The sequence below is a fragment of the Asterias amurensis genome, chromosome 4, assembly GCF_032118995.1.
Source record: "Asterias amurensis chromosome 4, ASM3211899v1".
NCBI lineage: Eukaryota > Metazoa > Echinodermata > Asteroidea > Forcipulatida > Asteriidae > Asterias > Asterias amurensis.
The window spans coordinates 9427302-9453153 of NC_092651.1; the positions used below are offsets into that span (position 1 = coordinate 9427302).

Consider the following 25852-nt stretch of genomic DNA (forward strand, 5'->3'; position numbering starts at 1 on the left):
CTGTTTATTGTGTACTCTGGCAAGTTTGAATAAAGCGCCTTCAGTAGTAAGTTTCTTGGCTCTAGGCAAACAAATTAACAGCACTGATAACTGTATGTATTCTAGCTTGTAACCTACATGGATGTTTTTGCATAGCAAAAGCATACGTTTTAAAGCCATTGGACACTTTCGGTAAACAGTATTGTCCAAAGGCCCACACTTCGTGTATCACAACTTCTATATAAAATAACAAACCTGTGAAAATTAGGCTCAATCTGTCATCGGAGTCGGGAGAAAATGTCGGGAAAACCCACCCTTGTTTCCGCACTTCTCGCGAGTCATGACATGTGTTTACTATACAATCCGTAATTCTCGATATCGAGAATTGATATTGTTTTAATGTTTTCTCAAAAAGTAAAGCATTTCATGGAATAATATTTCCAGAGAAGTCTTTCACCATTACCTTCTGTAAACCCTGTAAGATATTTATAAATCTGTGAACTTAAAAAAAAATCTGTTCCGAAAGTGTCCAATGGCTTAAGGGGAATTAGTCAGTATTGAAAGTACTATGTTTAGAAAACATTGGACTGCCGGATTTTGGTTTTTGGCATTACTGGCCCAATGCTTTTAATACTGGACTGTTGGTGGTCCAGTGGGTATTCGAGCCCCACGCAACAGGGAAAAAGCCTTAAAGAATCATATGTCTTCCTTGCATTTAAGATAAATTATTACAAGTGCGACAATTTTCTTTTGCTACACACTAAAACACACCATGAACTTTCTTGTTTCAAAAACTTGAACAGCTGCTGTAGAGTAGTATTAAGTACTTGTATTAAGTTTCAATGGTAACATAGGAAGACATTTCAATCAATTTTTTTTCATTTTCTTTTTAAAGAAAAGAGTTAACTTAAAGGGACCTGTTGCCTTTGTATTAGGCGCTCCGGCTATAAAAAGCATTTATTATGAAATGAATACGGTTGGAAAAAAGTAGAATACAGTGATTTATGCAAATGTACCCGAACATTGTATGGTTTTCCTTATACTTTGTGAACTATTATTACACTGTCTGCCATATTGCTGAACCAAATGTTTGACTCCACAAAATGGTGGACTGTGATTGTTCACACAGTAAATGGGAAAACAAAAAAATTGGAGGAATATTTGTGTGGATCTTTATAGTTCAATTTTAAACCATTTTCCAACCATATTTATTTCAAAACAACATTATTTATAGCACAAAGCGCACAATCAGAAAGCAACATGTCTCTTGAATTGGATTGATTGCCCCAATGCAAAAATCTGTCCAGCATTTTTTAACATTGCTTAGGAACATAATTTGCTAAGCAATAAACAGACAGGGTACCAGTCACAAGCAACTGCATTGCATCTCATTTTGAATAGTAACCTGCTTTTTGCTAGGTTATTTTTTTGTGCTTAACAAATTAAAAAGAACCATTTTGTCGCTACTTGTATCTGAACCGTTAAAAAAGGAAGCACATTTTTTTTTTCTTCTTCAAGTTTTCAAATCCTCATATTATTATTTAAGAACCAATGAAGTAGATAACTAACAAATTAAGCTCTAGCACAACAGTCAGATTTATATTCATCTCCACGACTGGTAATCTTTGGCTTTGAAGTTGTAACTAAATAAAATGTCTTGCTTGCAAACTTCAGACTTAATAAAAAAAAACTTTAAAAAAGATGGAAAACTGGCACCAGTTCACGATAGAACAAACATGCTTTCCAGTAAACTTCTCTCTATATAAACCTTATGCACTGACGTCATCCAGCCGCCATCATCTTAGAGGTAAAACGATGACAAAACAATCAAAACCACAGATTAGTACACGCGGTGCACAGGTTTGGGCAATGAACAGCTGTTTTTTTACCTCAAGGTGAGGGTGCCCTACTGATACAACATGATGTGCTTACAAGGTCTATTCTCTTGTTGGAAAGTCATAACATCAGTGTCATTTACAGGTAAAGTGTTTGCTATCTCTAACACCACAAAAGAGTGTTTATCTTTCTCCCTGTGATAAACACCATCAAGGTTGCATTGAAATCATAACAACAATGCTATCTTGACTTAAACACCATGGCCCAATTTCATAAAGCCTGTAAGCAAAAGATTTGCTTAGCATAAAATTTCTTCCTTAATAAAAACAGGATTACCAACCAAATTTCCATGTGATTTTCAGGATAAGCAAACAACAGCTGAATGCCAGTAACAAGCAATATGCAACAAATTAAAATTTGGTTGGTGACCTTGTTTTTATCAAGGAAGAAATTTCATGCTAAGCATATTTTTCCCACAGCAGACCTGACCTTAATCCTTAATCTTAGTCCTTTATCTCTATGTGATAAAACATCAGTCTCGCTCATGATGCTACCTAGTCTTGTACTTCACAACAGATTTTATCTTAGTCCCTTATCTTAAACTATCTCTCTGTGATGAAACGCAGTCTCGCTCAACACATGCAGGTGATGCTACCTCGTCTTGTACACCACAGCAGATCTTATCTTAGGCTTCTTATTCTTCTCTCTCTTTCTCCGATCATACTCCTCGTAGTCGTCGAGACGAAACTTTGTGTCCTGAATGACGGCAGACTTCAGCCTCGATCTGCCTCTAATTTTCTGCCTGAGGCCTTCTCTCTTCTTCTCCTGCTCCTGTTCCTCTCGAGTCTTGAGGTTCTTTGTCAGTCTCTGCTTGAGGTGCGCCTCTCGGCGTCTCAGCTCTCGCCTCTTTCTCGCCTCCTCCTTCAACTTCATCTTCTCTTCTTCCTCCTTCCGTTGCTTCTCCTCTTCGAGTTGTCTCAGTCTTTCTCTCTCTAGCTCCTCAAGACGCTGCTGAACCTCCTCTTGCTGTCTCACAACCTAAAAGAATAATGATTACGAATTAAAGAAGTACAGTTTGTAGAGATTTGAATGCGGTGTGTTGTGGTTGAGCGGATAAGAACACCGAACTCAAGCCCTGGTGTTTTTAATCGAGTCCCAGTCATTACACTTGTGTCCCTGAGCAAGACACTGAATTATTCCTCTTCTCTAACCCAGGGGTAAATGGTTACCTGTTAGGGCAGAGATGATTCTTGTGATTGATTAAGCTTGGTAGCGTGTATTTGTTGTCGAGGCTGTACATTCCCCAGTAAACAGGGTTTATAATGTTGGAAGTGCTTTGAGACGCCCTTCGGGTGTGTAAAGCTGCTTCATAAAAACCGACTATTATTACAATTTTTATTGCCCTTCTCAGCGGTGCGCTTGGCACAACATACCTTGACTCTCTCAAGAAGCTCAGTCAGCAACCTGATTGACTCTAGCTGCCTGAGTGCTATGAGAAGCTTGCGTTCCTCCAGCGCTATCCGACGCTGTAACTCTGCCTCCTGTTTGATTCTCCTCTTCTCCTCTTGGATTCGTCTTCGTTTCTCTTCTCTTTGCTGCCTCCGTTCCTCGCGTCGTGTCAGCTTGGCCTGTTTGCGCTGCTTCTTGTACAACTCTTCCTGCTCTTTCCTCCTCCTAGAAGAAAAATCCAAGATGTCAAATACAAACAAACTTAGTTATCCGAAGTACACTTAAAGATATTCAGATCATCACAATTTAACACAGGATGAAGAGAATGTCTCCTGACGATGACTGGAGCAAGCTTGTCAAAACATTTAGACCAATTTTAAAAACTCACTCCGCGGCAGTGCAGTTAACAATCCTTCAACTAAGCTAAAGTAGTAGTCCCAGCCGTTTTTCGACTGAAGCAGTAGTTAATAAGCAGGACAGTTCGTTTCAGAACTGAGAAGTCTCCAGAAAACCTGGTAAAATCTACTCCGCAGTAGTAGAATATAGAGCAAGGCAAGTTCTCTAAAGAACAAACTCTTCCTGGCAAGTAGTATACACACATGGTGTTACCGCAAACCAAAATACCTCCAATGCAATGCCTCAAATCATATGTGAAAAGAATGGTTTGGTCTTCTAAAACGCATTGTCAATCATCAAAAGGTAAATTTGAATTTTTTGTAAATTTGCTCTCATTGTCTTCTGATCGTCTTAATTATCCTGAAGACGATCAGTCAGAGCATGCTAATTGAAACGTTGAGTTGTCAACCACTGGTTCTTTTCAGAACCAACACTACTCCAAAGAGATTTCTACGGTGTGGGAATGCAAAACCCCGTCTAGGAGTAGTCTTCTTTACCTTTCGTCTTCCAGTTTCTTTTCTTCCTCTTCTCTTTCTAGGCGTTTCTGCTCTTCTCTGGCTTTCTCAAGTTCAATCAGTCTCGTTCTTTCTTTCTCTCGTTTCCGGATGGCTTTGGCACTCATGTGACGAGTTTTGTCGAAATCAACCTGAAGTGAAAGATGTGTGTATAAAATAAGTGGAAGATTCAATTTTTTTTAACACATTTATTTCAAAAACTTAATCACAGCAGGTATTGTAAGGCAAAGGGTAGGCAAGTATGTGCTACGTGAGGGTAATGAAAGTGGAAGTGTGTGGCCGAGCAGTTAAGAGCACCGAATTCAAACTCTGGTGTTTCTGATCAGCAGAGTGTGGGTTCGAATCCCCAGCCATGACACTTGTGTTCTTAAGCAAGACACTTAACCATTGCTTCGTCCTTCAGATGGGACGTAAAGTCGTTGGTCCCATTTGTTGTGTGATGCATGTAAAAGAACCCAGTGCTCTTTTCGAAAAGAGAAGGGGTTCGCCCCGGTGTTACTGGCTGTGGCTGCTGTATGCGCCGCAGCACCTTGTAAACCCTTATAAGGTGCTAAATAATTGGGTCTCAAAATTCATCACTGCAATTACCTAAGTTTGTATACACTCGGCGCCTTGAGTACCTTGTTTGGTAGATACGTGTGCTATAAGACTTCGATACTACTACTATGAAGAATTACTCTGTGATGAAACTGAGCTGGGAATGGCCGGAGTACTAGCCTTGAGGTTGACCGGGATAGGGCAGTCGTATCAGACCCCAAAAGTGGCTTACTTGATGGTGATAAAATATTGCAAAGTTATTGAATCCATTTAACCATACCAGTACAGCAATTTACAGGCATGACAATTATTGGTACTTATCCCCATGTGTACAACGGCAATGCATACTCAGTACTTTCCCGAGTTCTGTGAAAAAAACACACCAACCGTTTAATGCAAGAGCAGGACAATTATACTGTTTAATTTTAGGGGGATTCGAACTTGGGTCAACTGATGTAAGGCAGGGAAAGAAACCGCTGAGCCACCCTGAATAGTTAACGAATAAGAAACCAGACTGTTTCCCTGTTAACCTCGCTTTAGATCTCATGAATTTGTACAGGGAATCATGGTGCTCGGTAAAGGTGACTAAGGTCTAGTACCTTGATGTCTGCTGTATAGGCTTTGCCCTCCTTCCCTTCCTCCGAGCTCATCTCTTTCTTCAGTAGCTTCATGCCCTTCAGAGCATCCATCGCCTTCACAAATCCAATGTACTCGCTATACTGAACGTAGACTTCAAATGTCAGCGTACTGAAGGATGAAAACGTTCTGAAGTTTCCCCCGATGACCTGAGACTCATGTCTGTACGGATCAAGCATTGGAACATCCACGTTTCTTATCTCCCCGAAAAGCTCAAATATCTTTTTGATGATCAGCTCACTGGGTTTGTCTGGCTCTGCCGTTGAGGAAAACCATTTGCAAGGTAGGCCTTCCAGTTTGATTGTATCTGGTCGCTCGCCGTGATTGCTCTCATTCATGTTTTTGGCATCGCGGAAGAACGAGTCCCAATCGTGACGGTTGGGGAAGTTTATCTTCGCCTCAGCTGCTCTGACCTTGAGCGGCTCTGGGAATCCACTGAGCTTGATGACCTTCCCGTCGAGTCTAAGGATCAGGACTTTGATAAGACTTTTGGCTTCCACCTCAGCCTCAAAGCGGAGGAACTCCAGGGAGCTCTTGCTGACTCTCAGGACCAGGAAGGAATCGGGCTTGGCCATCCGCTTCAGCTTCTCCATGACCTCCCAGTTGCTGATGGACTTCCCTTCTGTCTTCATCTGCGGCAGCGTTACGGAGATGTTGAGCTTGGCGATAGGTTTGATGTATAGCCCATGGGGACCATGGAGCTCGACTGCCTCCGACTGGTTGAAACATAGCTGTGTTGTCATGGTGACAGAATTGCCCAGAATTGTTGGTCAGAGATGACCCACTGCAACATCAACTGAAGTACCTCAGGCACGCATCCACTGGAATATAAAATAGAAAACAAGTCTTGTTCTTTATTTAAAACACAACAGAATCAAACATCTATAACAAAAATCAAATGTAATTTTTTTTAATATTAATATTTAATGCATTGACTCCAACCAAGCACCAAGACAAGAGACCAACTTGGCAAGTCCAAAGCTCTTTAGTTAGTCTTCCTATACTATACGCTTTTAGTATTTGCCTACAAAAGTACATCGTAGGAGGTCCTGTTTTCAAGGTGTCCCTAAAATCGTGGTAAATCTTTTACCTCTCTGTGCGCGATGTAAACAGTCCTTACATAAAATTTGGTTTTATTTGCCAAGCAACGAGTCTCCCTCTGCCTTGACCAAACTTAGAAACACGTAAGGCTCCACTGGTTATTTGAACTTGTAGGCCTAACTTTAATAATAATATGCAAACAGTTTGGTATTTTAGGCATTTCTACAAGGTACAAAAATGTGTCATTGTTGAGGCCATATGTAAAAAAAATTGCTCACCGAAAAAGTTTCATCAAACACTAATTCAATTCACAATTCACGTCGATCAAATCATGCTTGTGACTGAACATACTGTTGAGCATTCTGGGGCATTCTGGTATGTGGTTTGAAAATTTCAATATGTCCATCAAGTTTTATTAATTTATGTTTGCATACTATTTTGTACTTCTTATAATTTATATTAAATAAACAAATTAAGATAATTAATTATTAATTAGGGCATCGGTTGATATATCGCATCATTATTTTTTTCCCAATTCAAAGAAAAAGGCATAATACCGTGAAAACTGGTAAGAGGAGGACAGTATAAATTGATTTCAATTTTAAAAGCCATTTTCAAAACGCGCAATATCAATCAAAGCTTCAAAAACAAATGGAAATTCTCACGATACTGGTGCAGTTGTCAATGAATGACGACCGGCGTAAACACGATCGGACAACCACGGAGGCACGAGGCAGGGACAACGAACTAATGCAAAACAATGATCTAGACTTTCCCAAGTTTCCTGAGCATGCTGGGGCAAAAGCACTTTTCAAACGGGTAAAGTATTTTCGTTTTTTCATACTTACAATCACATCGTATTTTTCAAGTTTTCACTTTTTAACCATGCTTATTATTACAAGTATAAAAATGTTCTATTGGTTAGTTTAGTTAACGGTCTCATTATATAGCGCCCTCCTACGCATTTAGGCCGTGTCCGAAACGGTGACTTCGGCTTGAGCTACGGCTAGATCATCGCGTCTGCACGCGATGAAGAATAGGCAGATGCGTGCGATCTAGTCGTATCTCTAGCCGAACTCACCGTTTCGGACACTCTAACCGTACGTAATGTTTATTATGCACATGTTGTCAAATTGTGGTCGAGAACCAAACATTGGGTGCACATTTCATAGCTTTATTTATAAGAGGTCCACGTAACTAGTAGTAGCCCTCTCTGTTAGAGCCGTGGTTTCTTAATAAACCTACTTGGTTACTCATTATAACGTAAACTTTACTCATAACGTAAACTAAGTAGGTAATTTAATTAACGGTGACATTAAATAGCGCCATCTAGTGATGCTGGTCTAGTGCGCACGTGCAATTATTAATACTAGACTAGTTTCAGTCTTTTATTCGTTAGTACGCGCGAACACTTCCTTGATGTATTGAGGGCGCTATATAAGGGGACCGTTAACTAAACTAAACCACCCAATGCCTAAGAGGGCGCTACATAAGGGGACCGTTAACTAAACTAAACAACCCAATGCCTAGGAGGGCGCTACATAAGGGGACCGTTAACTAAACTAAAATTTAGCACCGATATATTCGTAGGATCGAGAGGGTGCTTGCTGTGATGTGTGATGACAGGTGGTCAATTCTGCTCTATTGCTCCATGGTCGACCGGTGTCTGCTGCGTGCTGGTTGTTTGGTAGGTGTCCTAGGTTTTTCCTTTTTTTTTACCGAGTGTTTTTTTCACCTCCATTTGTTGGTTCAATCATAATGTATTTTCTAAATGTCTAAAACATAAAGAATTAGTCAATTATAATGAGACATGGTGATGGGTAACTATCCTGGGGTGGATTTCACAAAGAGTTGGGACTAGTCTTATCTCGAGTTAGGACCAGTTACTCGTCCTAACTTAGGACTATCCATGCAATTTGTATATCTCCTAGGACTAGTCCTAGTAGTCCTAACTCTTTGTGAAATCGACCCCTGGTGTCATGTGTTTTCAGTAGGATTACTTTACAGGAAAATTGTTCACAATGAAAATTAAACACTGAATTTTTTGTTTCAAATCATCGTTCCAATTTTTAAAAAATAACACTTACACTTCATGGTGTGTTGAAATGTTTAAAGTTTTGGTTTTACAATCCGCCATTAACAGTGCTAACGCATGCATGACATTTGAGCAACATCATATGTTTTCACAGCCCACCTGTGACCTTGTTGAGCTGTTAATGGCTCCGCTTTTAACATCGGTCTCATCACTGTCGCCATTACAGCCCACCTTCGATACATGTCTTAAACGCTAAGTTTTCAAAGGTCGCAAAATGCGAGGTAGTTTGATTGCAAATTTCTCCCATTTAAAAAAGTCCTATACTACTCCAACATACCTCATTTTATTCCTTACATCTGTGGAATTACTATAACACATCACAGGGCTTACTAAATGATGACTTTGTCCAGATGTGATGATTTGAAAATTGGTCCAAAAAAATGTGTACAAAAATTACATTCAACAAGACATGTTCTTGGGCGCTGCCATGTTTTAATGATTCTACTCCTGTTGATCGTGGGCGCCCGGCAAATCTTGCAGTCATGAATATCGATAAGGTGACGTCATGACCGCTAGGCTTATGTGCGTGTACAGTAAAAACTGAGTATGCATAAGGTGACGTAGCGCTGCACTGTATCTTGAAACTACCACCGCGCAACGTCACCTCATACTTATTCATATTTACTTTGTACACCGCCCAAATCGATAAATCAGCGTAGCCATACCGCGTCACGTGACATGACCTCTTGGATATTCATGACTTGCAAGATTTGCCTGGTACCCTGACTTCTCACGTCCAACAAGTAATCCTTTTTTTGCGAACCTTTGACATTATCGGACATGACCGAGAATGTCAAAATTCAAAATTTGAAAATGAGTACAGCGCCCCAGTTACTGGGTCTAGCGGCTAGTATGACAGTGTCAAAATACCAAAAAATGAATACAGCGCCCCAGTTGCTGGGTCTAGGATACAAACTGCCACTAGCTACTGGGCAACCTCGAGTCTAGTTGGTAAGACACTGTTCTTATTGCTTTGGTCGCTGGTTCGAATCCCACTCGGCGGAGTATTATGACTGCACTGAGTATACAGTGCTAACACACATTAGTGTATGGGTAGAAACCAAAATAAACAGGGCTTACAATACTTTTTACGAGGTGCGGTGGCGCAATATGCTGCTGATCAATCAACATTTTTTCAATCAACATTTATTTCCATACAAACACAATATACAAAAACAAACAATAGGATTTAACAAGACTGAAAACTGTATGGAGGCATGGCCCATTAAAGCAAAGCTTGTAAGCTGGGATGCCTTTATAAAACAAAGGAAGGTAATAAGATCATTTAAATTGTACAACATTTAAATTATAAAACATTTAAATTATAAAACAATGCTGATCAAACCAGGAACACTGGGGCGAGCGAGTCCCTTTTCTCTACAAAATAAGTAGGCCTGTGATTTGCCAGGAATTCCTTTTTGTATTGTGAACTCGCCTTCATAGGCCTCAAGTTTCAAGGCAATCTCCACTTGACCACAGGTCTTGTGGCTCAAAACGTGGGTGGGGAGACGACATCCTCTGCCACATCGGCTAATGCAAGCCTTAAACTAACTTCACTATTAAAGACACTGGACACTATTGGTAATCACTCAAAATATTTATTAGCATCAAACCTTACTTGGTAACAAGTAATGGGGAGAGGTTGGTGGAATAAAACATTGTGAGAAACGGCTCCCTCTGATGTGGAGTAGTTTTTGAAAAAGAAGTAATTTTCCACGAATTTGATTTCGAGACCTCGGGTTAAGAATTTGAGGTTTTGAAATCAAGCATCTGAACGCACACAACTTCGTGTGACAAGGGTGTTTTTTCTTTAATTAATATCTTGCAACTTCGACGACTGATTGAGCTCGAATTTTCACAGGTTTATTATTTTATGCATATGTTGAGATACACCAAGTGAGAAGACTGGTCTTTGTCAATTACCAATAGTGTCCAGTGTCTTTAAACTAAAGGAGCACAGTAAATATTCCTCTCATTAAGGGCACTCTATGAGGAAAATGTCAATTTGTATTGAAACCTTGCAAAGGGCACCACATGCCGTGGGTTAGTTTAAAGCCTGGACATGGGTTCTTTCCCATCTGGAGTGTCAGGATAATTCAGTTTTGTATGGTTTCCACTATCCAATTAATAGGACTCACAGATTCACAAAAAAACCACGATGGGAAAAAAACATGTGTTAACAACACCTGTCATAACCAGTGACGTATGTGTGGCGGTACATTTAACTATTGATTTGTTTGTTAAAGGAACGTTACAGAATTGGTAAGAAACAAAAATTATGAAGATCACAGATTTACATAAAACTTACACGGTCTAATGCAGTGTGGTGAACGAATGGTCAGTGTCTGGATTTAATATACTTTTGATAAACGGCAAAAGTTCTAACTAAAAGGTAGGATGAACCAGATTTTTGTTCAAAGAGATTTTAAAAATCTAAATGTATGTATAATGTTATGAATAGTTTGTGTTTAAATGTCAACTCATCTCTTGTCTCAGTGATGGTGTTGGTACGTTGGCACCAGTGGTTAGCCCCAAGGAGCATTGCTTTCCATGGATTTACCGCTTTATAAATGTTTACTATTAGAATTATTATTATCATTATTAAATTATCTTTGGGTGGTTCTGAAATGAACTGGTGGCCTTTTGAAAACTCTTTGCATATTTAACCAACAGCTCACTATAGAAGCTATTATGGTAGGCATGTATGGTATCTCTGCAAACCTTGTGTCAAAAAAGTTTCTCCCACATACATGCAAAGTTTCGGACCTGGACCCAAAATCTGTGATTTAGTTCGGGCTAGTAAATATATTAAATCCAGACACTGACCATTAATTCACCACACTGCAATGAATCGTACCAATTAACAGCAGCACGCTGTATCACATGTAAACAGTACCAGAGTACCTAACATTATGTACTGACATCATTATGTATACATAATGTACCAGGCATTATTAGCATAATAATTCTATAGACAAATATGTAGATTTCCTTACAGGCTGGTAGTGATTTATGCAAATGAATGTGTCTACAAAGGAATGGCCATATGCCATGCTTAAATTGATTATTCTGACAGTTAGAGATCACTCAATATAAGGGTTATTGTTAAAGGAACATAACAGAATTGGTTTTTGCTAAACAAAACAGTTGCTGGCAGTGTAAGTACAAGGGGTAGTAAATATGTACCTGTGAGAGCAGAGATGAATCCTGTGATTGATTGAGCTTGGTGCGCAACATTCTTCAGGCATGCAGCTCTTTCGCAATTTCGCGGAATTTCACGTTTAAAAAAAATTGATATACGCTAAAAAAACAAAAATCATAAAAAATATAAAATAAAAACAATGAATAAAAAGATCAAAAAAAAAAAAAAATTGGGGGAGGGGGGTAATTTTTTTTAATGCCCAATTTATGCCCGGCAACAACAATGTACAACTAGGCCTATAATGTAAAAAAGAGCCTAGTACATGCGAACAATGCACCTTAGAGCATAATAAACCTCAACATTTTCTAGGGTACCATTGTGGGTCTCATGTTCCGTGGCATTTCGGCTGCCTCGCTCCGCACTTGCATTGTGTCTTTGAAAATGTTCCTTTTTTTTTGGTATGCCTGATACTTAGCATGACAGGCTGTATACTACTGTATGGGAGCCACTTAAAGACAGTGGACACTATTGGTAATTGTCAAAAACTAGTCTTCACAGTTATCTCATCAATGCATAAAATAATAAACCTGTGAAAATTTGAGCTCAATCGATCATCAAAGTTGCGAGATATTAACGAAAGAAATAACACCCTTGTCGCACCATGGTCACACGAAGTTGTGTGCTTTCAGATGCTTGATTTTGAGACCTCAAATTCTAAACTTGAGTTCTCAAAATCAAATTTGTTGAAAGATACTTCTTTCTCAAAAACTATGTCACTTCAGAGGGAGCTGTTTCGCACAATGTTTTTTACTATCAACCTCTCCCCATTACTCGTAATCAAGAAAGGTTTTATGATAATAAATATTTTGAGTAATTACCAATAGTGTCCAATGCCTTTGAATGACTGTGGCTAGACTATCATGTTGCAGTTCCCATCCCTCGCGTTTTGGCTTATTAGGATGTGATTGAGGATGATTAGTGTCACACATCAACAGTAATTATTATTAAATTATGAGTTAGCAGTAAAATTGGCAGACACAGGTCCATTAACATTAGTCAATTACACACATGAGTGGTTTTGGAACTTGTGCAAATTAAAGGGATCGTATACGTTTGGTAACTGTTGGTAGTGTTTTTGAGATATTGTTGGAGTGGTTATGTGTTATGTCCACGCAGGACATCAGCAAAAGGAATAAACCGGATTGTGCACGTAATAAGTACTGCTGGAAATGATTATGCGGTGCTGTGCAGGATCGTGCCATGTTTATTATGTTATGACACATTCACCAACAGCGACGGATATCTGAGTAACATTTTAAATGAGTTACTATTTTTCGTTTACTTAAAGGCAGTGGACACTATTGGTAATTACTCAAAATAATTATTAGCATAAAACCTTTCTTGGTGACGAGTAATGGGAAGAGGTTGATAGTATAAAACATTGTTAGAATTAGCTCCCTCTGAAGTGACGTAGTTTCCGAGAAAGAAGTAATTTTCTACGAATTTGATTTGGAGATCTCAGAATTAGATTTCGAGACCCCAGAATTAGTTTTTGAGGTCTCGAAATCAAGCAGCATAAAGCACACAACTTTGGTGACAAGGGTGTTTTTTCTTTCGTTATTATCTCGCAACTTCGACGACCAATTGAGCTCAAATTTTCACAGGTTTGTTATGTTAAAATGCATATGTTGAGATACACCTAGTGAGAAGGCTGGTCTTTGACAATTACCAATAGTGTCCACTGTCTTTACGGGGCACTTATTTTAGGAGAAATGTAAGTTTGTACTGGAACTTTGGAACAAAGAGCACCAGCAGCAAAAGCACAGCGCACCGCGGCAATTGCTGGGTGCTATGGGTTATTTTGAGGCATGAAAACCCTGCCCGTGGTCAATGTTTTCCTCAGTCTTTGAACTCGTGATGTTTTGGGACTCCAGAGTGACATCTTAATTTGATTTTTCTATTTTGACCTTGTGATTGTGTAGGCCTATTGGATTGGTAAAGTACTGGTCTCGGAAACAATTATGCCGTTCGTTCTCTTGATGAAAAAAAAAACCAAATGGAAGGGCATTATTGAAGAGTATTACTTATACCCTGGCAGTTTCCATGACAACAGATTCCGTTTCAGTGCATCACTGAGAAGTTTCACACACATTGTTTATCCCTTGAGGAAAATGAGATAAAATTATATATCCTGCGTTGTGTTCCCCATGGAATATACTGACGCATTAAAACCTAAGTCTTGAAGAAGAAAATGAGACAAGATTTTATTCTGCGTTCTGCTATCCCTAGAATATTGCCAAGTGTAAAATGAGCTTTTGTAAAGACCGTAAGGTAATTATAAAATTTGACCAGGGCCTAATTTCACTATAAAGTTGCTTTAACCTAAGTCTTGAAGAAGAAAATGAGATGAGATTTCATTCTGCGTTCTGCTATCCCTGGAATATTGCCAGTAGTGTAAAATGATTTTTTGTAGCTAAAGACAAGGCAATATAAAATTTGACCCGGGGGCCCAATTTCACTATTGTAAAGTTGCTTATTTGTAAAGCACAATCAACTTGCTAAGCACCAAACACAAAATTGCTTACCAGAATTTGATATGTGGGACACCTGTTGCATTCTTGCTTGATGTTCAATTAAATGACAGTTTTTTTGCAAAAATAAATTCGACCGTCCTTGCCTTGAATTGAAATAGCACACTGTGACGTGCCACAATCTTTCCATACTGCAAATGCCTATTGATTTACAGGTTGGCTCACATTTCAAGCATCCGCCCAGCCTCAATGACCTCTTTTTTTTTTTTTTTTTTTATTTTTTTTTTTTTTTTATAAAGCTTGTGGTATTTTTTATATGAGAAAAATAATTGCCATGTGTTATTTCCTCTCTGCAGGCAGAAATACTTCCATGAGGCCACTGGTATGTGGGGAACTTGCTTGTGGTGGCACTGTGTTATGTGACTGTACACCTATCATAGAACTACAGTGTTTGCAACACAACACAGATAATCAGACCGGTGTTGTTTCTGAGTTCACTCTTCAAGACCACAGTTCTTCAAGACCAAAGTTCTTCAAAACCACAGTTCTTCAAGACCAAAGTTCTTCAAGACTAAATTTCTTCAAAACCACAGTTCTTCAAGACCAAAGTTCTTCAAGACTAAAGTTCTTCAAGACCAAAGTTCTTCAAGACCAAAGTTCTTCAAAACCAAATTTCTTCAAGACAACAGTTCTTCAAGACCACAGTTCTTCAAGACCACAATTCTTCAAGACAACAGTTCCTCGGTTTGTTGTTTTAACAGCAAACTACACGTGGGTTTATTTTCATGAAAGTTTAAACCACTGACCCCTACGGTGTAAGGTTCAACCCACACTGCAACTTCCTAGTTTACAATACCCTACATTGGTCCACTTCAGCAATGCGTTCTTTGGTATGCTGAAGTTTGTATCTTTGGAACACACAAACGCATAACATTGTCGACCGTCACCACTGCTTGTTACCCACCCCCCCCCCACCCCAACCTCAGCCATGTGAACCACATCATCACATGTGATCAAAGTTTCATGAGTCATTAATGTGATCTGTTGTGCTGCTGACGACAGTCTCAACCGCATCATCCAGGCCAAACTCCTCCAGTACACGGCTGATGTAAATAATGCACACACATGCAATCTACGTCATTTGCTGCAGTACTGTACAGAGTCAGTGACTGAAGACAAAATCTGTATGACCGCGTACTCTAGCCACTTGTCCATGAGTGAGAGATTGGATGGACTTGATTGAAGCAAGCGTGCTGTAGAGAATGCAGTGATTTATCGTACAGCGCCTCACCATTATTCTGACTTGACTGGTGATGGAGATAATGTGAAGCATAAAGCAGAGAGTCAATAACATAAATGTAAGTGTTTTTAAATTTTCTATTGTGGGTTTTACTTTTTTTTCTCCGTCTGTATGCAGCATAAATTATTTTGTACTCCTCTTTTTTTGACAGTATGTATGAGTCTACTCACAATAGCGAACGCACCTCATAGTTCTAGAGTAGCATTGAGTCATAAATTTCATATACTTAGAGTACTTGGATTTGTTGAAATTCAGCATTCTTGCACGGGTTATATTTTCGAATGATGAAAATCAACCACGAGGATTGAAAAATATAATTTGTTTGTTTGTTCGAGTTCTGAAAGTTCTCAATCACTTGGACTGCTGGCTTGCCGTAACTATAGCAGGTTTATAGACAAATTTGCATGTTTGAAAGGGATGTTTGTTTTCACTCTATAAACTGCAGTACTTAAAGGCAGTGGACACTATTGGTAATTACTCAAAATGATTATCATCATAAAACCTTTCTTGATTACGAGTAATGGGTAAATAATGAGAGTATAAAACATTGTGAGAAACGCTCTCCCTCTGAGGTGACGTAGTTTTCGAGAATGAAGTAATTTTCCACGAATTTGATTTCGAGACCTCAAGTTTAGAATTTGAGGTCTCGAAATCAACCATCTAAATGCACACAACTTCGTGTGACAAGGGTGTTTTTTTCTTTCATTACTATCTCGCAAGTTCGATGACCGCTTGAGCTCAAATTTTCACATGTTTGTTATTTTATGCATATGTTGAGATACACCAACTGTGAAGACTAGTCTTTGACAATTACCAATAGTGTCTACTGCCTTTAAAGGGATGTTTGTTTTCACTCTATAAACCGCAGTACTTAACGCTTCTCAGATTAATATTTCTATTGGGGATTATTCTTCCTGTATCCGGACATAATATTCACTTCCGATTTTCTGCGATATCTTAAAAACGCAACCACCTATGTATTTGAAGTTGAATTTCTACAAGTTAGTTTAATTGTATACATTTATGAAGGATTAAAACAACTGAACTTTGACTATCTCCGACCTTTTCATTGTTTGGTTCCAAACGTTGACCTTGTCATTGTATCTCCTTACCTCTGTGTGATGAAAAACAATCCTTGGAGGTGACCCGACCCAATGACCTCCATCACCCTAGGGAGTGCAAAATGTTTGGGTCATGTTGCAGACCACATACTGGGATAGGAAAAGGTCACCCCAAGAACCGGGTGTTGTCTTTTCTGGGATGGTAGGCCTATGTGGTTTAGGGGAAAATAATTTTTATGAAATTTGATTAAAACTCTAAAACTACAATTCTAAAACAATTTTTGTTTTAGAGAAAAATGAATCATGAACAAATTCAAATAAACTCTTTACTCAGAAAAAGCTGAAAATGCAGATGAAATTATAATTTCAGGACAGTACTTTGGAAAGATACTTAATTGGTAATCAATTTATTTGAAAATTACATAGTGGCAAAAAAACTTAGTGATGATGTTTTTCGGATTGTGTACTCCTATACTAGGGTTGTCTACCTGTTTGCTCCGTTTTGTTGTTAAAAAAACGTGACCACTTTGGAATGAAATGTTCACAGGTTAGTTTTATTGATCATGATCAAAGGCAGTGGACACTATTGGTGATTACTCAAAATATTTATTAGCATCAAACCTTACTTGGTAACAAGTAATGGGGAAAGGTTGGTAGTATAAAACATTGTGAGAACCGGCTCCCTCTGAAGTGGCGTAGTTTTCGAGAAAGAAGTAATTTTCCACGGATTTGATTTCCAGACCTCAGATTTAGAACTTGAGGTCTTGAAATCAAGCATCTAAAAGCACACAACTCCTTGTGACAAGGGTGTTTTTTCTTTATTTGTTATCCCGCACTTCGATGACCAATTGAGCTCAAATTTTCACAAGTTTGTTACTTCATGCATATGTTGAGATACATTAAGTGAGAAGACTGGTCTTTGACAGTCACCAATAGTGTCCAGTGTCTTTAAAACAATCAAACAGTTCCAAAAACCAAAGGTGTACGTGGCCTTCATTTGAGGTTGTAATATGCTGAGTAAGCTTTGGAAATCAACACCTTGGGATATCTCATAATCAGTTATAGGTCCTCCACTTTAAGAATGTGGAGAAAATATTGACCTTTTTTGTGGCGCAAAAAGCCAGAGGGGAGTGGGGGAATTAGTAAAAGGTGAGTTAAAACGAGGTCACTCGAGACTAGGTGGGTGTATTTAAATCCTCGACGGTATGCAATGGTAGAGTGATGGTTCGAGTCTAGTTCTCACTCTGTGTTTCTTAAAGGTAACATGAAATGTGTAGCTTTTGTCAAACATTTTGACAAGGGAGGTATAATGGATTTGATCTTTTAAGCTTTCCCTGCTTGAGCGGGAATGTCAAGTCGTGAACTTTGCTGAATTTCATTTAAAATGTTTTCAATGAGTATGAAATCAGGTCATATGATTATAAATAGATTTTAAGTGTGTAAATAAACCCAATCATTTCGAGTACCCTTATCCAGCGCTATTCTGCGAAAAGCTCTGTCCCTATTAAATCTCAATACGTCATTTGTAAAGCCACTTTGTTACAGCGTATAACAAAGCAAACACCCAGAGATGACGTCAGCGGCATTGTCCTTTGATGCGCGCCGTCAACGGCAGAAGTCTTTTTAGTTTTTGAAAACCTTTAGGTTGGGACCTGATTTATTAATCGATAATTACGAATCAGAAGTATACACATATCAAAATTAAATTAAAATGTCGAACAAGTGCATTATAAACAAGTTAAAATAGCATTTCTATTAAAAACATTCCGCTAAAGTAGTGTTTAAAAAAGAAGAGATATTAATGATACTCATACAACATGTGTAGGCCTATACTAATGTGTTTAAACTTGGTACTTAACTGAGCTCTGTGTCTGTGATTTTTTTTACAAAGCTCGGGAAAGTACCAAGAACACACGTCAGTGATATTGGTAAAACCAAAATTGATATTCTTGTCCCTGATGCAAAATTGCCCATCTATTAAGAAGAGATGTCTGATTGTGTACTCAATTACATGTAGGGTTGAATGTATGCTGAGATTAGCCAATTAGATACAGGCATGCAACTCGTTTCCGCGGAATTCCGCGTTTTTTTTGGGGGGGGGGGGGTTTTTTTAGCCTTATATATCCCTGGCAACAACAGTGTACAACAGTGTACAACAAGCCTAGTACATGCTAACAATGCACCTAAAAGCATAATAAACGGTAAAACCTCAACATTTTCTAGGGTACCATTATGGATATCATGTCCCGTGGCGTTTCGGCTGCCTCGCTCCGCACTTGCGTTGTGCCTTTGAAAATTTTCCTCTTTTTTTTTCAATGGGCAGTTGCATGCCTGTAGATGGTTTACTAATCATATGACAAACTTGGCCGGCCACACCCAAATTGCATACACAGCTACATGTATTTCTTTGGCAGGAGCTTGTTTGCATTTTAGAAGAAACAAAAAAGTGCTAAAAACATGAACAACGATGCTCTTTTTATGAGATTTTTTAAAGACTGTTGACTGTGCAATTTGGTTTTTTAGTTGATGTGTTGACGCATTATGGGGAAGAGCTGAATTTTAAATTCAGACAAAAGATCACTGTAATGATTGATAATGCATAATTAATTTGATTAGAAGAAGAAAACAAATAAGTAAAAATACACAAAAATAAGTATTTAAAAAAGTGCCAAGTTTAAAAGACCAGTCTTCTCACTTGGTGTATCTCCACATGCATAACGTAACAAACCTGTGAACATTTGAGCTCAATTGCTCGTTGAAGTTGCGAGATAACTATGAAAGAAAAAACACCCTTATCACATGAAGTTGTGTGCGTTCAGATGCTTGATTTCGGGACCTCAAATTCTAACTGGAAACCAAATTCTCGAAAGCTACTTCACTGATAACGTCTGAATATCAGTGGTATTTCATCTAGTGTTAATAGTGGGTCACGGTTGAAGTGCAAATTGAGCCCAGAGAATGCCAAGCCAGTTATTAATTTAGCGACTCAACAAAGAGACTGACCAGAATATGGGCGTGTGCTGCTTCGGTCTTGCATGGTGTTGGTACGGACACGCAATATGAACAAGCTCAGTGTTCTATAGATTGTATTTCTATTGTGGCCTCTGAAAAGGTGTCAACGAAACTGCTATTACTGTAGAGTAAATTTCTGCATTGAAATGCTTATTAAGTTAAAATACTGCAAGTTATTTGTTTAGGGTGGGGTTGGAGGGAACGAACAAATACTAGAAACCTTTTCATCGTAATTTCATCGGGCCAGTTTCAGTTACATCTCTCGTGAGTTGGCTCGTGACAACTACTTAATTTTAATGAATGCAAGCTTCCTCTTTTTAAAAAGCAATGTTTTGAATTGATAATGGATTACCTGAGCTTCACAGAGCTTACATAAGAAGCATATAAAGTAAACTTCGGCAAAGTATTTTTAAAGACACTAGACACTATTGGTAAGTGTCAAAGACTAGTCTTCACAGTTGGTGTATCTCAACATATGCATAAAAAACAAACCTGTGAAAATTTGAGCTCAATCGGTCTTAGAAGTTGCGTGATATTAATGAAAGGAAAAAACACCCTTGTCGCACCATGGTCACACGAAGCTGTGTGCTTTCAGATGCTTGATTTGGAGACCTCAAATTCTAAATCTGAGGGCATCGAAATCAAGTTCGTGGAAAATTACTTCTTTCTCAAAAATTACTTCAGAGGGAGCCGTTTCTCACAATGTCTTATACTATCAACCTCCCCATTACTCGTTACCAAGTAAGGTTTTATGCTAATAATTATTTTGAGTAATTACTGATAGTGTCCACTGCCTTTAAGTTTATATACTGCAAGTTATTTGTTAAGGGTGGGGTTGGAGGAACGAACAAATACTAGAAACCTTTTCAGTGTAATTTCATCAGGCCAGTTTTAGTTACATCTCTCGTGAGTTTGCATGTGAGCACTACATCATTTTACGTTACTTCAGAGGGAGCCGTTTCTCACAACGTCTTATACTATCAACCTCCTCATTACTCGTTACCAAGTAAGGTTTTATGCTAATAATTATTTTGAGTAATTACTGGTAGTGTCCACTGCCTTTAAGTTTTAATACTGCAAGTTATTTGTTAAGGGTGTGGTTGGAGGGAACAAACAAGTGTAATTTCATCGGGCAAGTTTCAGTTACATCTCTCTTGAGTTTGCATGTGAGCACTACATCATTTTAATGAATGCAAACTTCCTCTTTTTAAAAACTAATATTTTGAATTTAAAAATTGGCAAAGGAACTAAACAAGTTTGCAAGAATATCATTGGAAACACTGCAATTAAAGGGAAGGTACACGTTTAGTTATTACTCAAAACAAATATTTTCTTAAAGGCAGTGGACACTATTGGTAATTGACAAAGACCAGTCTTCTCACTTGGTGAAAATTTGAGCTCAATTGGTCGAAGTTGCGAGATAATAGTGAAAGAAAAAAAACACCCTTGTCACACGAAGTCGTGTGCATTTAGATAGTTGATTTCAAGACCTCAAATTCTAAACTTGAGGTCTCGAAATCAAATTGGTGGAAAATTACTTCTTTCTTGAAAACTACGTCACTTCAGAGGGAGCAGTTTCTCACAATGTTTTATACTATCAACCTCTCCCCATTACTGGTTAACAAGTGAAGTTTTATGCTAATAATTATTTTGAGTAATTACCAATAGTGTCCACTGCCTTTAAAAACTGATTTGGTAACGAGCATTGGAGAGCTGTTGATAGTAGGCCTATAAAACATCGTGGGAACTTCTTTCTGTATCTTCTTCACAAATGTAAAATGTCATTGCTTTAAAATAGTGTCTTACTTATTTTACATTACGTTTTTTATAACGAGTAGGCTTTCAGATACAAGTTGTTCAGATGGAATATTTTTTCAAGGACAAACCCAGCCCTTCAATTAAATTGTTGGTGCAATTGTATGGATTAGTTCCCTGCAGAGACAGCTTTTACTGGAAATTCTTGGCATACATGGGTGTACATTGTACATTGAACATGGTGAGCGCAGGTGGTTTGTCCCAGCTCATTGTTTTTACAAAATGTGGTGTTCTTGTTCCTGTGTTTACAGAAACATCTGAGCAATATCCTGTCAAAAAGAAAACTCAGTGTGTGTGTTTTTTTATAATATAAAAGACCTACATGAAATAACTTTGAGGCCACTGAGATTAATCAATGTTTAAAGGCAGTGGACACTATTGGTAATTGTTAAAGACTAGCCTTTACAGTTGGTGTATCTCAACATAATGCAATAACAAACCTGTGAAAATTTGAGCTCAGTCGGTCATCGAACTTGCGAGATAATAATGAAAGAAAAAACACCCTTGTCACACGAAGATGTGTGTGTTTAGATGGTTGATTTCGAGACCTCAAGTTCTAAATCTGAGGTCTCAAAATCAAATTCGTTGAAAATTACTTCTTTCTCGAAAACTATGGCACTTCAGAGGGAGCCGTTTCTCACAATGTTTTATACCATCAACCTCTCCCCGTTACTCGTCACCAAGAAAGGTTTTATGCTAATAATTATTTTGAGTAAGTACCAACAGTGTCCACTGCCTTTAAACATTTTGATCTTTCCTTTTGCTGATGAACAAGGTTGAAAATTTCTCTGATTATGGGAACTCGTCCTGTGTTATTTTGAATCTAACAAAATATCTCCCTGACTGTATAAAATCTCCTTGAATTGATGAGCGGATGACAGTCACAGCGATGGTGTATATCATACAGTGTTTTGGCTGGTAACTTGCTAAGCAAATATGTTTGGTGCTAAAAAAAGCAAGTTTTTGTACTTACATGCTTAATGAAATTGTGCCTTGTAGTCTAGTAGAGTTTTTGTCTTGAAATTCACAGCCTTTCTGTTATGATATTGTTTTTTATTTTGCAGAGTGGTATAATTGAGATGAGCAGAACCCAGCCTTGGGTATTCATCAGATGTGACACGGCATCTCGGGAACTTTTTGTTTTTAATGAGTTAGTGGTTGCTCAATAGTCATGGAGTCAACAGTACTTCACCTTGCTGTAATATGGAGCGTTGCATGCATTAATGTATGCATTGCAATCAATGGTGAGTGTACATTTGCTAAGCAAAGTCTGTCCCGAGCCAATGAGGCTCATTAGGCCGGTGTTTGTAGCCAGTTTCCTTGGCATTTAAAAAATGAATTTGCATTGGACAGGATGCCAGTCTATATTATTATTATTGGTTTATTAAAAAAAACATTCAAACATTGCAGCTCCAAGCTGAATTGAGTTTAAAATACAGAGATTCATTAAAATATATATATGATAAAAAATACAGAAAAACCATTAAGAAATACAATTTGTTTTTATACATTAAAAAGGCAAACTGGCTAGTGCCTGGTTACTCCCCAGTTCTTTCTAGTAACCATTTGTAATCCTGGATGGAGAGAAGCATTTATGATAGGCCAGGATGTAAAACCACATTCTGTAAAATATAGAACGCCCTAGACCACTCAGCCATGACACCCCACATTTGCAAAGTGAACAATCAATTTGCTTGAGGGATTAGCTAGGATCCTTTATTACGTGGCGTGTTGTGGCCGAGCGGTTTAGTGCATCAGACTCGGGTTCAGGTGGTTTAGTCATTTGAGTGTGGGTTCACATCCCGGTTGTGACACTTGTGTCCATGGGCTAGTCACTAAACAGTACTTTGCTTCACTAATGGATAACTATGTAAAGATAGTTTGTGTGATTGATTTAGCTTAGTGTGCCTCATACTTGGCAGCACAGGCTGTTTACTCCCCAGGGAGCTGAGATGGTTTAAGGAATGGAATTTATGGCCCAGTGAACAGAGTTAATAATGGTCGAAGCGTTCGGTAACTCAGCAGCCAAGTTTCTTCTTTATCCCTACACCGATGTATGTTTAAACACTGTGCATTTAAGCTTGTTTAAGTAAAGTCATGTTGACAACAGAACATTTAAAGACACTTCAAAGGGAGGTTTCAAATCCACAGGCATCAGCATTATATAGCAGATGTCTTAACCGCTAAAACAGAGTCCCGATCCGTTGTGGTTTACTTTTTTCTCCAAACACCATACATTTGTTTAACGTTCAATCATTTGACATCCACACAGGCACATCAGGGTCTTCACTTCTTGCCAGTATGTCAACTCAGATCCTTCATCAACCGTCCGTCTTGCCTTCATCAGGGACACAAACAACTCAGCATCCGTCCCAAATTCCCACGCTGTACCCCACGCCAACTCCTTCAATGACCACGCTGTCACACTTAGCAACAGTACTCCACACCCCTACTCCATCGCCTACTCACTCAGCGAGACTAATAACAGGGGTATCATCGGGGGGAGGAGATCTCCAGCCAACTCATGTGATGAATTCATCACAATCCACGTCTGCGCCATTCCCTCCCCCTCCCATTCCACCCCCATTCCCAACTCCTATCTTAAACAGAACTGAGATTTTTTCACCGACATCGATGCCATGGCCTACACATTCGATTCCGGCTGGTGTCTCCGTAGTATACGACCTTGTGACGTCAACTGTTTATGAGACGGCAACGATATACGCGACACCCTCTAGTATTGTGGTGCCAGGTTCATCAGCCACACCAGGCATGACTTCAAGACCCATGGAGTCTCAGTCGTTTATGAGCACCCCAGCACCAACACCAACACCAAGCAGCTCATTCACCCTGCCAGTATCCTCTGCTTTACCAACACTGGGTACCACTCCAACTCAAGCTAACTCCGCAACAGATGGAACCACAAGGAGCGTAACAACCAGCCCAACTCTTCTCTTCCCCATCAAGCTTATAATGATCCTCAGCGGGGAGTGCAGCCATGTCAAAGGTCAAGAGCTTCTCTTCACATTGGCGTTCAACAAGTTCATCGCCGCCCTCCTCGAGATAGAAGTCGACCGAATAAGCGTTCAGAAGATTCGCTGTGGCTCGGTCGTGGTTGATTTCACAGTGGAAGAAACTTCAGAGGAGACCCTAGGAGACAAACTGACCCATATGGTGGACGACAATGAGTATGGGTTCCAGTTTGACAACCAGAACTTCACTGTGAACAGTGTCGCGGTGATCAACGTCCCAAATCAGACCACAAAACCGCCAAGGACCGGAAGGAATGGGTTAACATTCGAAGAGGAGCAGCTCTTAATCTACATTGTGATTGGATCAGCTATGGGTATCGTTATCCTGCTGTCGTTGATACTTCTCGTTCACCACCGGATCAGGAAATCATGCAGCAGGCACGCCCAGTCCTTTGATATCCAAGAAGAGCCTCATATAAAACTGTCGGACTTTAACATGGCGCACACGTACATCCCACGGCCGCGCAGCATCTATGGGTCAAGGCTGAACAACGGTGCGGAGGGCACTTACCACACCAGCAATGGGAATGGCACCTCCAACCATCATACCGGAATGCAGAACCCCCACTACGCTGACGACGAGGCCGCCAGGGATCACTACCATGAGGTTGTAGATGACAGGGCACCAGCCATGCAGACTACCAGGCTGAGTCAGGATTTTGGACGCAGTGCTGTGCCTGAAATGAACCTGCCACGATTAGAAGGTTGGAGTTTTATTTTTGTAAAAAATTGAAATAATGGTGGAATAAATTCCTTCATCTCTGAATATGTTATCATTACGAACAAAAAATTACCTGAAATTTTAGGATTGTTTTAAAGTTAGTTTTGCATCAGGATAAAGAACATAATTTGTTTTTACCTTTACATCGATGTTTATTTGGCACAGCTTTGCTAGCTTGGTGGTCTAGTGGTAAGATAACTTATCTAGCAGTTAACTGGTTGTGGGTTTGAATCCCACCTGTGTGATTTGTCTGTGGATTTTTCACAGAACTTGGGAAAGTACTGAGTATATATACAGTGCTTCGGTGTATTAGGGTAAAAAACAAATTCTGTTTTTATTGATCATCTTCTTTTAAATTGTGCATGGTTCAAGTGGGGGGAAAAACTATCGCATGGCTTGTAGCCAACAATTTTACTTGGACCAGAATTAAAACTTAGAAACTTAAAGAGTTTGCTTAAAAAGTTGATTTACTGATTTAAAGAGAAAAACACCCTTGTCACACAAAGTTGTGTGCTTTCAGATGCTTGATTTCGAGACCTAAAAATCTAATTCTGAGGTCTTGGTATCAAATTCGTGGACAATTACTTCTTTATTGAAAACTCTGTTACTGCAGAGGGAGCCGTTTCTCACAATGTTTTGTACTATCAACCTCTCCCCATTACTCGTTACCAAGTAAGTTTTTTTGCTAATAATTATTTTGAGTAATTCCTAATAGTATCTACTGCCTTTAAAGGGTTTGCTAAAAAAGTTGATT

General features: G+C 39.0%; 2 protein-coding genes across 3 annotated transcripts in view; one reads left to right on the plus strand and one right to left on the minus strand.

Annotated features, from left to right (window-relative positions):
- Positions 1 to 7329, minus strand: LOC139935806 (A-kinase anchor protein 17A-like). The gene is made up of 5 exons (XM_071930401.1): positions 7238 to 7329; positions 5312 to 6169; positions 4158 to 4306; positions 3249 to 3489; positions 1 to 2853 (listed from the first exon to the last, which is right to left on the minus strand). The coding sequence occupies exons 2-5, from the start codon at positions 6089 to 6091 to the stop codon at positions 2467 to 2469; spliced, it is 1557 nt and encodes a 518-aa protein (XP_071786502.1). The 5' UTR covers positions 6092 to 6169; positions 7238 to 7329; the 3' UTR covers positions 1 to 2466.
- Positions 7082 to 25852, plus strand: part of LOC139935805 (uncharacterized) — a 23404-nt gene continuing 4633 nt past the window's right edge. Inside the window, exons 1-5 of one of the 2 annotated variants that reach the window (XM_071930398.1) lie at positions 7082 to 7208; positions 7980 to 8076; positions 14514 to 15515; positions 22410 to 22589; positions 23618 to 25081. In XM_071930398.1, coding sequence (XP_071786499.1) covers positions 22517 to 22589; positions 23618 to 25081 — 1537 coding nt within the window. In that variant the 5' untranslated portion in view covers positions 7082 to 7208; positions 7980 to 8076; positions 14514 to 15515; positions 22410 to 22516. The remainder of the gene's footprint in view (positions 7209 to 7979; positions 8077 to 14513; positions 15516 to 22409; positions 22590 to 23617; positions 25082 to 25852) is intronic. The other variant, XM_071930400.1, reaches the window with a different exon arrangement.

Bases quoted from the DNA above. Each gene is read 5' to 3' on its own strand.
- LOC139935806 (XM_071930401.1), bottom strand. From the start codon at position 6,091: ATGACAACACAGCTATGTTTCAACCAGTCGGAGGCAGTCGAGCTCCAT. The intron at 4,307-5,311 runs GTACTAGACCTT...CTTTCACTTCAG, and splicing joins CCTATACAGCAGACATCAAG to GTTGATTTCGACAAAACTCG. The intron at 2,854-3,248 runs GTATGTTGTGCC...TTATTCTTTTAG, and splicing joins AGCTTCTTGAGAGAGTCAAG to GTTGTGAGACAGCAAGAGGA.